Source organism: Sycon ciliatum, chromosome 1 (assembly GCF_964019385.1).
Source record: "Sycon ciliatum chromosome 1, ocSycCili1.1, whole genome shotgun sequence".
NCBI lineage: Eukaryota > Metazoa > Porifera > Calcarea > Leucosolenida > Sycettidae > Sycon > Sycon ciliatum.
The window spans coordinates 29,254,700-29,270,830 of record NC_088643.1 but is presented as its reverse complement, the minus strand read 5'-3'; the positions used below and the strand labels follow the sequence as shown (position 1 = coordinate 29,270,830).

Sequence of the window (16,131 nt, the reverse complement as noted above, 5' to 3'; positions counted from 1 at the left end):
GCCATTTTTTACTAGTTTTTAGGGCCAGCCTTTTGCAGTTTTGGTGGTGTGCGGGGGGGGGGGGGGGGGTCATGTAAAAAATGACAGACTCTCACGTCATGTCAGTGCGCTATCGATTATTAGTTACTCTAGTATCGGAAATCAATCAAACTCAAAACAAAGTCACAGAAGCCCGAGGAGGTTGATGGATTGATAGTTTCCACAATTTTCGCTAATAGCATTGTTCCTCGAAACTCGCCCCTTCTCCGTTTTTCCAAACAACTGGTGCCTAGCTCCTGTTGCGATGGTCGTGACTCTCGCGTTACTTGTTCTCTGCTGCCAGTGCCTGCAGCATGTCATTGCTTTGAAGAATGGCCTAGGTCTCGTACCACCAATGGGCTGGAATACTTGGTGCACGCAAGGGTTGTGTGGACTGGACAGATGTAACGACAAAGAGGTCAGAGAAATAGCGGACACAATGACCACGAACGGAATGAAAGAGCTGGGTTACGAATACATTAATATGGACGACTGTTGGGCAGACAAACGGGACGACAACGGCAACATCGTGGCTGATCCGAAACGCTTTCCTGACTTCGAGGCCACCATTCGATATGTGAATGAGAAAGGCTTCAAATTTGGTGTGTACACCGATGCAGGCATATACACGTGCAGTACTGGAACGCGACTGCATAGAATACCTGGGAGCTATGGTCATTACGAGCAAGATGCCAAGACATACGCATCCTGGAATGTGGAGTACGTGAAGATGGATTGGTGCAATACAAAACTAAATGGAACGGACCTGGATCCACACGTGCAGTATGCACAGATGTCGGTTGCCCTGAACGCGACAGGAAAGCCAATTTTCTTCAACTCGTGTGAGTGGGGCAAAGACAGTCCATGGGAGTGGATGAGGACCTATGCAAACTCATGGAGATCCGGTCCCGACCATTCCGATCACTGGGCGTCAACGCGTGACATTATTGAGCACAACATTGGGTTGGGCAAGTATGCAGGACCTGGTGGTTGGAATGACCTTGACTTCCTGATGACCGGTGGACAGGGCTGTGGTATTTTCTTCAACGAGCCAGGCAAGCACTGTCCAGGCATGACCGACACCGAGTACAAGACAGAGTTCATCATGTGGTGCATTATGGCCTCTCCGTTACTGGTTGCCACGGATATCCGTAACATGACTGACGTCATGAAAGCTACGCTTCTCAACAAGGAGCTCATTGCAGTTAATCAGGATAAGCTTGGGGTCGGCGGAGATAAAGTGGGGAATTGGAACTGCTCTGGGAATGCCAGCCTCTGCCAGCTGTGGGCTAAGCCATTGGTCAATGGGACATTTGCCATTGCTGTTTACAACAAAGATGATAATGAAGCACACAACATTACATTTGACTTTGGTCTTCTCCCGGGCATGACTGGTAAGAAAGCACAGGTCCGTAATTTATATACGCACGAAGAATATGCATCACCTATGGCAAGCATCACCGCACCTGTTGAACCTCACGGCACAGAAGTCTTCAAACTGACTCCAATCACCACCGACAACACTTCAGCCTAAGGGCGGATGTTGGAAGATAGCGCATGTACATATTTTCACTGTGCTGTGTGTTCTGCAGGACCATACTTATATCAGAAACACTCTCAAGCCCCCAAGCATTGACCACTATCGTTTGAAATACACTAGAGCTTAATAGTTGTGCACAGGTGCATGGATCCCCCCATTTTACTATGCGAGTAGTACACAAATCAGTAACGGGAACAAGGCTATTTGGCTCTGCTCTCGTGCTGGTATCCAGCACTTTTGCAAGTATTTAGAAACTTAGCTTGTGTCTTACGGCAGTATACCGGTAATATTCTGTGCAGAACTGCAGATAGTAGATACATGCATGGCTGGTGGTAGATAAGACAAACTTTGAAGCACTGTGGGTAGACATTATGTGTTCAGTCTACTATTTACCTGGCCGGTTGGCCTACTGTTCATCTAGATGTACTTCAGAATAGTATAGCGTACTTCAGAATAATAATTATATTACATGCCTGCCCAATGCCCATGTCTTCTTGCCGGCATGGACAAGTATATCTGTTAGTCTACGTGTCTAGGATTTATTTTCTTGCTTGCCGCGTAACATTCAGAAAAGCAGCAATAGTACATTGCTGCTGCCGTAATTCCACTCTACCAAGACCCTATGCAGAGCTGGATCAGGCGTTGCACACTCTGGGGGGTTATGTACCCTTGATCGCAGGGATCGGGAGGATGGTAATGACATACTTATGTCATTACCAGAACAGTAACTGAGTTTGTTTACATAATTATACGGTTACCGGTACTGGGTCCTGTACATGTCCGGTGTACATGCATCTGGCATACTCTGTGAGTTGCCGTCCACCCCCTCCCTCTCCGCTTGCTTCATTTGGTTGGCTGGAAATATATATTTTATTTTACTTCCCCAGAATAACCAGGGATTGCTAGCTAGCTAGCTCGCTGCCTTCTTGCATGGATCAAGTGTCGAAGCTCTCACAAAAATTAATGACGAAGCTCGAGCAAAGCTGACGCCGCGGCCTTACCGGCATGTAGATCTAGTATAGACCTGATAGTGCATCTACGTCGTTACGTAACGTTGTTGATCTCGAGTCTACGTGTAGATCTACGTGTGTATCCTACTAATACATGTCACGTGGCATGCTGTTGACTTCGAGGTTATTTTGACTGCAAATGAGTGTAGTCAGCACTTTCTCATGGTCCAGGCGGTTGAAGGCCGTGTTGAGAAAGTGACTCCAGGACTTCAGCTTTCATCGTTCTCGCCACTTGGCACTGGTCCTTGGTTACGAGTTTTAGAAGGCAGAACGATGTTCTTGTCAGTAGCTTATGTCCTGGTGACGTTGGTGGCGCTAAGTCACCAAGCATCTGCGGTGAACAATGGCTTGGGTCTGGTGCCGCCGATGGGGTGGAACACTTGGTGCACGCAAGGACATTGCGGCCTGGACGTGTGCAATGACATGGAGGTGAGAGCCATCGCAGATGCCATGGTCGACAACGGACTGAAGGATGTTGGCTTCCAGTACATCAATATGGACGACTGCTGGGCAGACAAACGAGACGCCAAAGGCAACATTTTAGCCGATACCGATCGTTTCCCAAACTTTGCCGACACCATTCGCTATGTCAACTCGAAAGGGCTCAAATTTGGTCTGTACACTGACTCTGGGATCTACACGTGTAGCACTGGTACACGTGACCACAAAATACCTGGCAGTTATGGTCACTATGAACAGGATGCGAATACGTACGCGTCGTGGAACGTGGAATACGTGAAGATGGACTGGTGCAACACCAAAGTCAATGGCACACAACTGGATCCGCACAAGCAGTACTCGCAAATGTCGGCAGCCCTCAACGCCACAGGCAAGCCAATCTTCTTCAACTCGTGTGAATGGGGCGTGGATAATCCATGGGAATGGATGCATGAGTATGCAAACTCATGGAGATCTGGGCCAGACCATCACGATGACTGGAAATCAACCAGTGGTATCATTGAGCACAATATCGGTTTGGGCAAGTATGCTGGACCAGGTGGCTGGAATGATCTTGATTTCCTCATGACTGGCGGCCAGGGTTGCAGCTTTAATCAGCCAGGCAAGCACTGTCCAGGCATGACCGACACCGAGTACAAGACAGAGTTCATCATGTGGTGCATTATGGCCTCTCCGTTACTGGTTGCCACGGACATCCGTAACATGACTGACGTCATGAAAGCTACGCTTCTCAACAAGGAGCTCATTGCAGTTAATCAGGATAAGCTTGGGGTCGGCGGAGATAAAGTGGGAGATTGGCACTGCGGCAGTGGCGAGGACTCGTCCGATATCTGCCAGCTGTGGGCAAAGCCGCTTTCCAATGGAACGTTCGCTATTGCTCTGTACAACAAGGATGATGATCATGCGCACAACATCACCTTTGAGTTCAACATACTACCAGGCATGAGCAGCAAGAAGGCCAACGTACGTGACCTGTACAATCATAAGGACATGCCGTCACCGATGGACCAGCTCACTGCTCACGTCCAGCCACATGGTGCTGAGGTATTCAAGCTGACGCCAGTGTCCGGGTTTGAAGAAGACTGACACTCTCTCTCATGAAGATCATCATCCGACTGAAGTCTGACCAGTAATGAAGGTACTACTCTGGAGAATGTTTGTTACAAACGATTGCAAGGCGTGTGTATACCTGACAAATTTCTGCTACATATTTGACACTTTTTCCTTGGTAATGTTATGTGTTAGATGGAGCTCGACACCCATTTGGGGCTGCGTTCCCACACAACTCGACTCCTCGAAAACAAAAGTCATGATTCCGGCTAGCTACCAATGTTCGTTCATTCAGATATTCTGCCACTCGTATCGGTGAGACGCTTTTGTCATGTGGTTTGCACAGTACAGGTGGAATCCTGATAATTCGAATATGGCTTAATTCGAACATACCGCTTAATTAGAAGTTTTTCCAGGACCGATTTCTAGCAATACGGGTCCCACATAAAAAGTTCTGATAATTCGAACCTCGAACTGGATATGTCCGGTTAATTCAAAGTCCCACAGATTCCACTTTATTACACATCGAAAATGTGTGGGATTTGTGCTGATAATTCGAAGCTAGCAAAGTATAATTCGAAGTTCACTGTACATTGTACTGGTCAGTTCAGTTTGCATGAGCAGGCTGTGCCGGTCAGTTCAGTATCCGCGAAATCTGTGTCTATTCGTCCATAGCGCAACTCTGCGTGACCGCGAGAGCATTTTGACATACATATTGTGTTGTGGGTTCATGTTTGGATAATTAGAATGTCCGGATAATTAGAAGTGTTTTCCTGGCTTCTTGAGGTTCGAATTATCAGGATTCCACCTGTAGAACAATATCAGTCAATATTATACAAGTAGTTACGAGAATCACCGCAGGCTAAGTATTACCACTCTATTTCGTTAGACAGTTTGCATTATGTGCACAGTGGCCCTGTGAATAATCATCATTATTCCCGTAGCTATGCAGAAGACGTTACTTCAGTAACGTCTGGCGCTAGCCAGGGTCCACACAGCTTTAATTTGGTGTTTGTTTGTGTGTTGTGTGTTTGTGTCACGCCTGGCGCTATCCCGTATCTGTCCCATACCGTACCGTACCGTGAAACACAGCTGGCCACATACAGCTGGCCACAATATTCAAATAGGGCTTTCAAACGCAAGATCATATTAAACGTGAAGCAACTTAGAAGAATTAGTATGAATGCGAAGTTCATGGGGGAATGCATGTAGGGCAATAGTTCGGGTTCGAATCCCAGGTAATGCCTGAAAAAATAGGAGACTTGAAAAACTTATAACATCCCTTTTCTTTTTTTGCCGTCATCAAGGCGGTAGACGGTGTCGTATTACCCTCGACCGTACCTGTCCCGTACCTATCCCGTACCGTTCCGTCCAATCAAAGACGGATGCTGGCCACAATGCATATTCAAATAGGGCTTTCAAATACAAGATCATAACGTGAAGCAACTTGGAAGAATTAGTATGTATGCGAAGTGTATGGGGGGGGGGGGATGCATGCAGGGCGATAGTGCGGGTTCGAATCCCAGGTTTATATGTCCAAAAACAAAAAGTAGAAACTTATAAGAATTTATAACATCCCTATGCTTTTTTGTCTAGGTCATCAAGGCAAAAAGCATAGCGTAGGGCCCTGAGCTTCCAAGCTCTCTCGTTTTTTCCTGTGCGTCTTGGCATGGTTTGCCTACTGATAATTCTTATGGTCGGTGATGGTAGTGCACGCCGTGGTGTTCACTGCACAGTAAACCAATATACCAGTGCGGCACTCGTGATTGTAGGGGAACTTGCCACAACACTGATGATCCAGTAGAACGGCTAACTACTGAACACCAGCCCATTTGTGCCGGTTCAGTTTAGTTCGTGAGTTGCGAGCACGGGCAAATTTGCATGTGGACTGAATGTTTGACTCGGAAGTCAATTTCCTCAGGTTCTTTACTACAGTTCTGCGCTTTGCGTAAATACTTTGCGATTTCACACCGGCCATCGCGAAGATCACAGTAAGCAAACCGGTATGATCATGAACACAACAGCCATGCGTGCAGGGACCGTTGTGATCAGTGCATACCGTGAGTTCAAATGATCCTGGCCCGTGACTTCCGATTGAGACCCGGGCTCTGAGGCAGCCACGCGGCGACACTGACTCTGAGTTCGGCTTATTAAGTTGTGTTACTGTTACACCAAGAGTCCATATAATTGCACTACCGTATTATCTCTAATAAAAGCACAGTCTCCAATAATAGCACGTCTCCAATAATAGAACACCTTGGGGCAGCATTCAAAAAATAAAGTGGTCAGTCTCCATTATAAGCACACTGTGTGAATTCATTATCCGTGTACCGGCGAAAAAAAACCCTGAAATGTGTGTGTCTGACATGAATTTGGCATGGCAACATGCCTCTGAAACGAGTAGGGACTGACTAGTAAATAATATCAGGGAGTCGTAAAATACCGCGGTATTTTACGACTCCCTGATAATTATTATTTTCAGCTGCACTCGCGTCATATACCGCGGTACGAGGTGGTTTGGCTTTTTTTTAACATGGTCACTGTAAAATGACGTTTTTTCAGTCACTTCTAGACAAGTTACGTCCAAATGAATTGTTGCAAGTGGAAGTGCTATCCTTCATGCCCGTTGGCGTTGTGTCCAAAAATGGGAATGATCCCACTTTGGAAAGTGTCTTGAATCATGTCCTACTTTCACAGTATTCTCAGGATTCAAATAATTTGTGTGTCATTTTTTAACAAATTTGTAAAATGGCATCACAAACTGGGATATTCGGTCATCAATGTTCTGAAGTTGATAGATATCACTTCAAGGATTGCTAGTGGATGAAAATTAATCTGTGAACAGAGGAGTAAACTGCATTGTATGCTGCGAAAGCCGTGTTTTGTATTTGTAACTAATATACGGTGGAATTGGATAGATAGCATAGCATCGCAGCGATGTTTTCGTTCTCACAGAGTGCATTCCGTGACCTACTGTTCTCCAGTACTGTCTCTAGTGATGGCAAGACGGCCTGACGTCGTCCAAAGGCCCTGCGGAAGCAGTCACTGCCCTCCTCGTCCATTCAGGGGCTCATTTTACACATTTTACACAAAATGGCAAAGCACCCACCACTAGTTATACCAACGTGACAGGGAGAATTAAATTATATGCACCAAATTTTCTGGTCAATGTTGATCTACGATAAACTGGCTCCCATTTGCCACCACCCATGTTTCGATACAGCCATCCAGAGCAGAGAAACAGCCAGAAGAAAAGCAAATTTTACACACTTGTTAAAAAATGCCAAAAGCCAAATCACCTCGTACCGTACCGGTTCGTAGCGGCATCAGGGAGTCGTAAAATAACAAGGTATTTTACGACTCCCTGAGCGGCATGCATTGTACTGATATACTGGCGTCAATGCGGCGTCGGCTCAATGTGACTCATGAAGGACAAAGCCAAGGATAAAAAAAACAAGGAAAATCGCGAAATAGAAACGGTGAAATCCGAAAAGTCTGCCTCTTTAGCTTTTCGCATTTCAGGAAAATATCCTACAAAATACCTACTACGTGAGCGTTGTTGTTTGTCACTACAATCGAGTGATACGTAGGTTATTGTAAATACTAGTCGTAGTCGTACTGCTCAATCTGATTGCTGTGGCATTTAGTCAAGAGGAAAACGGCAGCATCAAGGAAATAGCGCTATTAATTTTGGATTTGAATCATGTCAGCAAGACAAAATTCGAACTATGAAGCAGAGAACAGCACCTCCTTATGTGGCTTGATCCAGTCCAGTAATGCGAGCAAGCGCTGGGGAGAGTGTTTTTTCCTCATCTACTCCTGCTTCTGGGTGGCTCTAATGGCGTTGGTGGTGCTTACTCAGCTGTACGAGTTTTTTGAATCCATTCACTACGTATTATTTGCGTCGTTTATAGCTCTTCCCGCATGGGTAGTACCTCTTCTAATTCCGGGTTGTGTGGACGAGGACTTACCACTGTCTTCACGCTATGTGTTCAAAGCCAATGTGTACATAGCTGTACTGGCCATCACGGCCAATTACTTCTACACACATTATTTCTACCGCCTGCTGGACGTGCGATATGTCGGACCGCTGGCTCCGGGCAGAGGCCTCAGCCTGAATGGGGTACCGATCAGCATGTACATCATGACACATCCGTACTTTTGCCTGTACCACACAGTGGCCAGTGCGACGTTACGGGTGCAACGACGTCTGTGTGACCGTTACCTCGGTGGCAAATGGCTGAAGTCTATCCTGACTGCGCTGCTGCTTGGTATGTTCTGTACCTCGGTCGCATTCATGGAGACTTGGACAATAAGCAGCTTTCCATACTACACATACAAGAGCCCAGCTCGGATGTTCACTGTTGGCACAATCTTCTACGCCCTGCTCTTCCTGGTAACCTTCCCTATGTTCAGTCGCTTGGACGAAGGAAAGTTTGAATCGTGGACCATGGGACGGGTTGTTGTGGAGGCGCTGGCAACAATGATGCTAGTTTTGTGGGTAGCAGATCTCTGGAGAATAGCATTCATGCCAGCTGCGAGAATAGTTTTACCACCCATGCCATACTAGCCCACCAGTCATCAGGATTTGCCAAACCAGTAAGTTGGATTTTCTGTGTCGTTGTTGTTGTGGCTAGAGCAACCTCTCAGCAGTGAACACACAATGGTGCCTGGTGTCTGCATGAATATTTATCAAGAACACCGGATGCATAATGACTGCTCAGCCTATTTATTGTGAAGATATTAGCAAATTTAACTCAGTCTTATCTCTTATGAAATTATTGTAGAGGTGGTGTAATTGAAGGAAAAACTGTAGTCTGGATGTCAAATTTTAGAAGAAGGTGTCACTGTAGGTTTTTGCACGTAAGAAACAATCCAGATAATTAGTTTCTAAGAATAGCATTATCAAATTATTGTCCTTTTATTGTATTGTATCCGTGTTGTCTGGTCCCGTGTCGATTATTTGTGTATTTGTGTACATGTAATTAGATTCTGCTGCGCAATTCTTAGTACATAGATTTTTATATTTTTAGGGTTACTTCCGTTGTTAAGTTTTGAAATTACAGACCATATTCTTAGAATGATACCAGCACAGAGCTTCAGTAGCTCAGTGTCATTATACAAATACTTCAGAAAAGCGCTAGTGAAGAACTCATAGTAACTTTCATAGAAGACCGATGTAGTTCGTGGAATTGTGAGCACTAGATGTTAGCTTGAAACTGCATACTCATGATGAATAGAGTTTGTTGGTGAAGGGACTGTAGCTGGTAGAGAAAGGACAGGAATGTTATCTGAGAACTGGGAAGGTGAACATAAGGTGGAACGTTATGCGGGAACAGAAAACGATTGTTTCATTTGTGTACCAGTAGGTATGGTTCAGAATTCAACTGCAGACCAACAAAATATTTCTCCCGGGTTTCTCTTATTATTCGCACGTGATACCAACGTCTAGACAATGCTATAGCTGTAGTGTGCATATCCAGTTGTCATCCCTATGTCCATGAAATATCATACACAGCTCTGCACATTATTGTGACTATCAGTCTATAGCACGGACTAAATTTTGAACTTGTCATCTGAAAAACGATGTAAGTACAGGAGACGGTAGGCTGTCTCGCTGTCTCGCTCTAACTTGAACTCAAGTTAGTTTCACGCACTGGGCGATCATCAGACTGCACCCCCCCCCCCCCCCCCCCCCCCGAGCTGCCCCGACTGACCCTCATGTATCTTCTTCCATGTACCTGCACGCTACTACATGTACGATACATATGCTGGAATGCATGCGGATCAATACAATGAAGCCAAGGACTGTACAAGAGTACACCCACCCGTCATTGTGGCAAAACACAGTTTGGGGTACAGTCTAGTAGTGGATTACATCATGAAAGCGGACGTAAATCCGAAAACAAGTCGTGACAGACATTTTGTGTGCGTTGTAAACTCTACTCTCTCGGCACTTATGTACTCTTTAGCCTTAGCTTAGGGAAGCTAATAGCCCAGTATTATGTGATGTATACACCCAGTGGACTTAGGAGTGCAATTTATATTACAGGTACTGTATTAGTAATCCAAACAAGGACAATGAGGCTGAGAGAGGCACTTTTAGGAGTGACAATATGGAGAGTGCATCAATCATGACGTTTCATTTGAATGAATGAAATAAAGTGCTTTGGTAGTTTGGGTAGACTGATGGACGGCGCCAAGGAGGCAGTCTCCATGTGCCCCTGTTGCTGTAGTATAGTGCACGGGACGTGTCATCATGATCTAACAGTAAAATCACTGTGTGGTCATGTGATCCAATCAGGAAATTACTACTACTACTGCTAGTACTACAGTAACAGTTGTAGTATTTCAAAAGAAGTACTCAAACTACATGGAGACCGAATTAGGAGATGCCTCATCTCGGACACAACACAGTAATTATTAGCCTATTACTACATGATTATGCTATTACTTCTGAGCATGAAAGTGATTGTTCACCTTGACAAAGCATTCCCTACTCACTACAGCACATCCCACACATGCACACACACATGCACACACACACACACACACACACACACACACACACCTTTGACCTTTGACGCCCATCGCCGGAGGCGATGATAGCAATGCTACGGCAGATGCCATAGCAGCTTGTGCTGGGATTGCACCATTCAACAGCTTGCAAGGCTGAAGAATTGACCGTCACTATTCAGCCTGGTCTACACCATACAGCTATTTGAAGTGACTTTTTCTGGCCAGTGAATCCCTATTTTTGGTCTTTTTTTTCTTTTTTTTCCCGCACACACATCACACCACATACTCCGGCATGCACTGGCTGTTGGTAACCACCCAGGAGAATGAAAGAAAAGTCAGGAAGAGTCTTAGAAAGAGAAGAAAGACGTGTGTGACCATAATCGTCGGGAATCGAACCCGCAACCTATCGATTGGAAATCGCTGCACATACCACTGCACCATATGGGACACACACACACACACACACACACACATACATACACACACACACACACACACACACACACACACACACACATGTACACACGGACACACACACGCACACACTGCGTGTAGAGTGCAGCTGGTGTCCGTGTCAATCAACGCAACTGGAAGAGTACTGGTAGTCGTTATCAAGTTTTGAACAACTTATGATTATGATCTGGAGTCCACCTGCAGTTGGAATAGAATAGAACTTCAGCCGAAAGGGTCATATTACACTGAAATCAAGGCAAATACGGATACAGGTAGTGTAGAAGTGAATTCAACCAAGCAATAATGAAATTAATGGACCTTGATGTGGTCCGTTATATCGATCCCCATAATATTCACTGGAAATTGAGGCATTTCGAAAGGAAATACAGCAGTCGAACGAGTTCCAAAATTGTCCTCCCAAGCTATGCACATTTGCATGTGATGTCCACAATGAAGCAGAATCAATAAGCATAAACAGAGTTCTGAGCTTCTGAGCAGCTGGTCTGCAGCAGTCAACAATGATGGAGCCTTGCCATCAGACATTAGACTCGCCAGGCTGGGCTGCTGGTTTCTTCATGCGAACATTTCCGCGTGTGGTGGGTCGGAGTGTCGCAATGTCACCACTACTACTATCCCACTGGGTAGGAATCTTTGGGCGGCGTTTTGGACGGATCGCGCCAACGGTTTTCTGCAAGAAGCTGCGGCTACGTGACACAGATGCCTTGGAGAGAACGCTTGCTTTTTTCCCAAGTTGCTTGACGACTCGTTTGAGAACTTCATCGACCTGGACTCCTGAGTGTGCAGATGTCTCCATGTACTCACACTGGAAGAGGTCCTTGGCCATGGCTGCTCCATCCAGACTGCTCACCTGACGTCTCTCCTGACAGTCCACCTTGTTACCGACCATCACTAGGACTGGGCGAATGGCACTGTGATCGACATCAGAGCGCTGCATGTCATGGTAAGCCTGACGAAGCCAGCTCAGCGATGTTGGCTGCGTAATGTCATACACCAGCACAATGGCGTGGGCAGACTTCATGCTCTGGTAACGCATCTCGCCTAGGTCATCCGCACCGGACGTATCGATAATCTCCACAACCTGTTCACGTCCATTGATTGTTGTTGTGTGCTGGAAACGATCTTCGATGGTTGGCTCGTAAAACGTGGACTGCGGTGCCGAGCCCTTCAGCCATCTTGTCACAATTGTGCTCTTGCCAGTTGCTTCTGCACCGACAATGGCGATCTTTGGCTGTACAGCAAGAACCAGAAGCAATAGAGAATGTAGGCACATTTAGAATGGGCAAACTGATATCATCAATGTGCACACATCTAGACAGTAACGTACGAAACACATGCATTTACCATTTCTCCCAGCATGATGGGATGCAGAACACAAGACATTTTTCAGGTCGCAATGACTGCAATGATTCTGACACAAATCTCAGTTAACTACTTTTGTACCAAATTGTCCTTTGGAATAAGCACATTTTGCTTTTGTTTGTAGTCCCCCCCCCCCCCCCTCCTCTGCCCGTTCCAGCAGTCATAAACCTACAATCCAAATTGTTCCTTGAGTCACTAGTTCTAGACAAAACCCTGGATACTGTGATGGAAAGCACACACCACATCTCTGATTCTGTTCCATTCCACATGTTTTAATGTTTGGGACACCAGCTAGTATAATTGAATTTTAATTTATTCTAGCTGGTGTACCAAACATTAAACTCTGCGAACGAAGATCAAACACAGTGTGCACAGCTATCTCAGCCATCACAACACCCAGGGAAACAAAGGATGTGTGGGAAGATTTCTCTAGAATTTCTGCCATTTAAATTTTTCACAAAAGAGGATTGCATGCCCACACAATCTCTGCTAGACTAACCTTCCAATAAATACAAACAAGGTTATTAGTCAGAGTCTGTAGTGTAGGTGGCAAACACTTCATGTTCTACTCACTATTGTAACTCAGTTCCTGTACATGTATACCGTTTTCGCGGCAGCTGTTTCAAAATGTAGCCTATACAGCGGCTGGTGTTGCTACTGCCATACTGGGTGTACTTCGGTCAACTACAAGAAACTGCAGGTACTAGGTCGTCCAGCTGCAACCTTCTCGACGCTTTGCAGTCGTAAGAATGCAGTGAACTATGAAATCTGTCTGGATAAAGACCCAGAATATCGCTTGAACAGAACTCAGAAGATTATAAGTCCGAACGCTCAGCGATCATCAGCTGCGAGTAGGTCTACGCTGCCCAGGTAATAGTATCGTATTTGCTGCTCGTTTTCTCCCGCCGCTTTGCGCAGCAGGAAAGTAAAAAGCTATGACAGTCACAGATCGATATTCCGACAAGTACTCACCACAAACTGCTCCGCCGGTCCACTGGCTGCTGCAGCTGCAGGACCGGTCTGCGCTTCGGACGGTGGTGGTCGTAGGCTGTTCATTCTCCTGAGAGAAGATGAATTTCGGCGCAAGACGGAGAAAGACCTGCCCAATGGTGGCGGAGTGCGCCCAACAGTTTTGGCCGCGGCCACACGCCCTCCACTGGATCTGTTCACTACTCTACTTCGTATCGACGTAGATCGACTAACGCGCGCAGGTTGGGGGCAGCTGTCACAATCTGTGTAGATCAGGGACGAGCACCGTTCTCGATTCTGTTCACTGCTCGATGCCGCCGTGGCCGTGGATGGGGTGGCTGTGATCATGGTGATCGTGGAGCTTTGAAGCACGGGAACTATCCGTCTGTTGCGCGTGCTGTCCGCAGCCGTGAATGTCCTCGAACGACGCAAGCCGGATATGCTGACAGAACGCTTCCTATCTGCACACTCTTCATCGCCGAGCAGTTTGTGCAGTTGATTGGAAGTGAGGGTTGCCAGAGGCAGAGGCGAGACATCTCTACTTCGCAGACCGTTTCGAACGCAGTCAGATTGTGTTCGGTCGCGAGATCGGAGTTCCATTTTCCACTGACCGGACTGATCGGACCGTCAAACTCACAGGCTTCCACTTCAGGACAGTGTCGGAGTAGCAAGATGGTTATATTTACTCGCTACGTGTCGTTGGTGGGGGTGATTGCTGGTCGAGGAAGAAGAAAGAAAGCAACAAACCAGTTGGAAAGTCAGACCGTTACATTACTACCCAGTAAATCGTCGGGTCCTATTTATAAGCTGAGATTTTGAATCACTTTACCTGATCAGAGTTAGCTGACATCGAGTGCAGCCACTCCTGCATCTGGCGATAAGTGCGTCCTGTCGCGCCCGAAGAACAACCCGTTTTGACAGTTGATCAGGCCAGGCCATGCCGCATGCGCCATGCATGGACAGAGGCGAAATGAGCTGACTGTATCCTAGCGGCGATCAGCTGTTGCCTGCAACAGAAGAAGTGTCGGGGCTGGCCTTTTGTTTGTCCACCGCCGCGGGTGTGCGGACACGGCCACATATGTACTGATGTAGATCGAGGAGCCAATGATGGTAAAAAATACTAAAAATAGAGCGATTTCATTTTGCGTGATAATTATTATGACTTGAATGGATTACCGGAGGCGGAGGCCCTCTGGAACACTTGCTAGCTGTCAGTCCTGACCTAGGCTAGGGAACTAACTCGAGTAATGGTCTGATAGCTATAGCGCTGTTGAGTGATGGCTTCCAGAACGTACTTCCGCATCACCGGACTTGGACTTGGAGCAGAGGTTAGTGCTCCAGTTCAACTAGTCCTTGTGCTGGACTCTTGAAAGGTCTGTGAGTGCAGAATTGATGCCAGATACAATGGAGACTTCGTAGTGTCAGGGAGTCACTGTAGGCGGCCTGGGAGTCAGGGTGCCACATACACCCTTGAATACTGAGGAGAGTGGACATGGAAGCGTTGGAGCCAAGCTGGAGTGCATGCTTGTGAGCCATTGCCCATTGTGAGGTAGAGCCTACTAGAGGTGTAGAGGTGACATGGTACACTGTTAACATGGTGTTGGCCATCACTCAAGACAAGAGTCAACCAGCAATGACAATTATGTTCTAGGTGTGCACATCAACAGGCAATCTGTGGAGCCAAACTGCCAATGATGATGCTGACTACACATCCCTATTCACACAACAAGAAAGCCATAGCCTGGCACCCACTTGCACTACCCACACACAAATCTGTCACCAGTAGCTGCTGCACACAATGCACACAGTCATGCCAGGGTAATCAGTGATGGTCCCAATGCAGGGAACAGTGTTGCTTCTGCTCAGATGCTTGGATGGTGTAAAGACATAGGGCCAGGGGTCACGCTGTGTTCTTATTTGACAGGAAAAGAGGCTTGGCCCATGCAGCTACATGTACATGTATAAATCGTAACTAATTACTTACTATCCATGGTGGCACACCATCCCATGATGTGCAGTTTATCATAATAATTATAATGATAGCAAGCAATTATGCAAAAGCCTAAATCAGCCTTCTATTCGTGTGGTAGGTGAACAAAGTAATGATTATGTGGTTCTAAGCCTAGTAGTAGTAAGGGCCTGCAGGGTCGAGGCTGATTTCATTTGACCAATACGCAATAGTACATGATTGTGCGATGTCTGTGTTTGACAAAATCGCTCATGCAAAATAGTTCGCTGTGAGTGTGAGGATCTAGGATATGAAATACATGTACACCTGTACATGTACAGTGTACATAGCAATAATGTGCGACATAACTAAGTTCATGTATTGCCGGTACTGCACATGCTATTGCATATCTACTACTATTAGGCAGTAGGCAGTAGGCAGTAGATAGCAATGAGTATGACTGTGAAGGTGAGCCCATGCAGTGATCACTCCTTTGTGAAGAATGTGTGAAGAGCAAACTCCACCCTACACCAATGCCGGCAATACACAGTAACCGTCATGCAGCAAACGTCAGGCAGTTTGCAGTATGCGGCGGGTGGGGTATATATGTTGGACTCAGTAGAGCGTCCAGCCCCTATATGATGTCCAACCCCTATATAGAGTCCATTGGTCCAAAATCCACTGTACAGAGTCCAAACTTGGAATCAACTGTGAGCTCAAAGTTTCGATGGACATCACTCCCTGTATAGAGTCCAGCCAATTGGCTTCACCCCTATATAGAGTCC

General features: G+C 46.4%; 4 protein-coding genes across 4 annotated transcripts; 3 read left to right on the top strand and 1 right to left on the bottom strand.

Moving 5' to 3' along the window:
* The first annotated feature begins 145 nt into the window (after positions 1 to 145).
* Positions 146 to 2,165, top strand: LOC135821804 (uncharacterized). Its single transcript, XM_065334803.1, has one exon. It carries the CDS (start codon positions 284 to 286, stop codon positions 1,550 to 1,552), a length of 1,269 nt encoding a protein of 422 aa, XP_065190875.1. The 5' UTR covers positions 146 to 283; the 3' UTR covers positions 1,553 to 2,165.
* Positions 2,166 to 2,728: 563 nt separating this feature from the next.
* Positions 2,729 to 5,074, top strand: LOC135821796 (uncharacterized). Its single transcript, XM_065334795.1, has one exon. It carries the CDS (start codon positions 2,731 to 2,733, stop codon positions 4,111 to 4,113), a length of 1,383 nt encoding a protein of 460 aa, XP_065190867.1. The 5' UTR covers positions 2,729 to 2,730; the 3' UTR covers positions 4,114 to 5,074.
* Positions 5,075 to 7,780: 2,706 nt separating this feature from the next.
* LOC135826731 (uncharacterized) lies at positions 7,781 to 8,647 on the top strand. The gene has a single exon (XM_065339359.1). The coding sequence runs from the start codon at positions 7,781 to 7,783 to the stop codon at positions 8,645 to 8,647; it is 867 nt and encodes a 288-aa protein (XP_065195431.1).
* Positions 8,648 to 11,192: 2,545 nt separating this feature from the next.
* Positions 11,193 to 14,179, bottom strand: LOC135821784 (uncharacterized). The gene is made up of 2 exons (XM_065334784.1): positions 13,402 to 14,179; positions 11,193 to 12,298 (listed from the first exon to the last, which is right to left on the bottom strand). The coding sequence occupies exons 1-2, from the start codon at positions 13,996 to 13,998 to the stop codon at positions 11,585 to 11,587; spliced, it is 1,311 nt and encodes a 436-aa protein (XP_065190856.1). The 5' UTR covers positions 13,999 to 14,179; the 3' UTR covers positions 11,193 to 11,584.
* Positions 14,180 to 16,131: the final 1,952 nt, after the last annotated feature.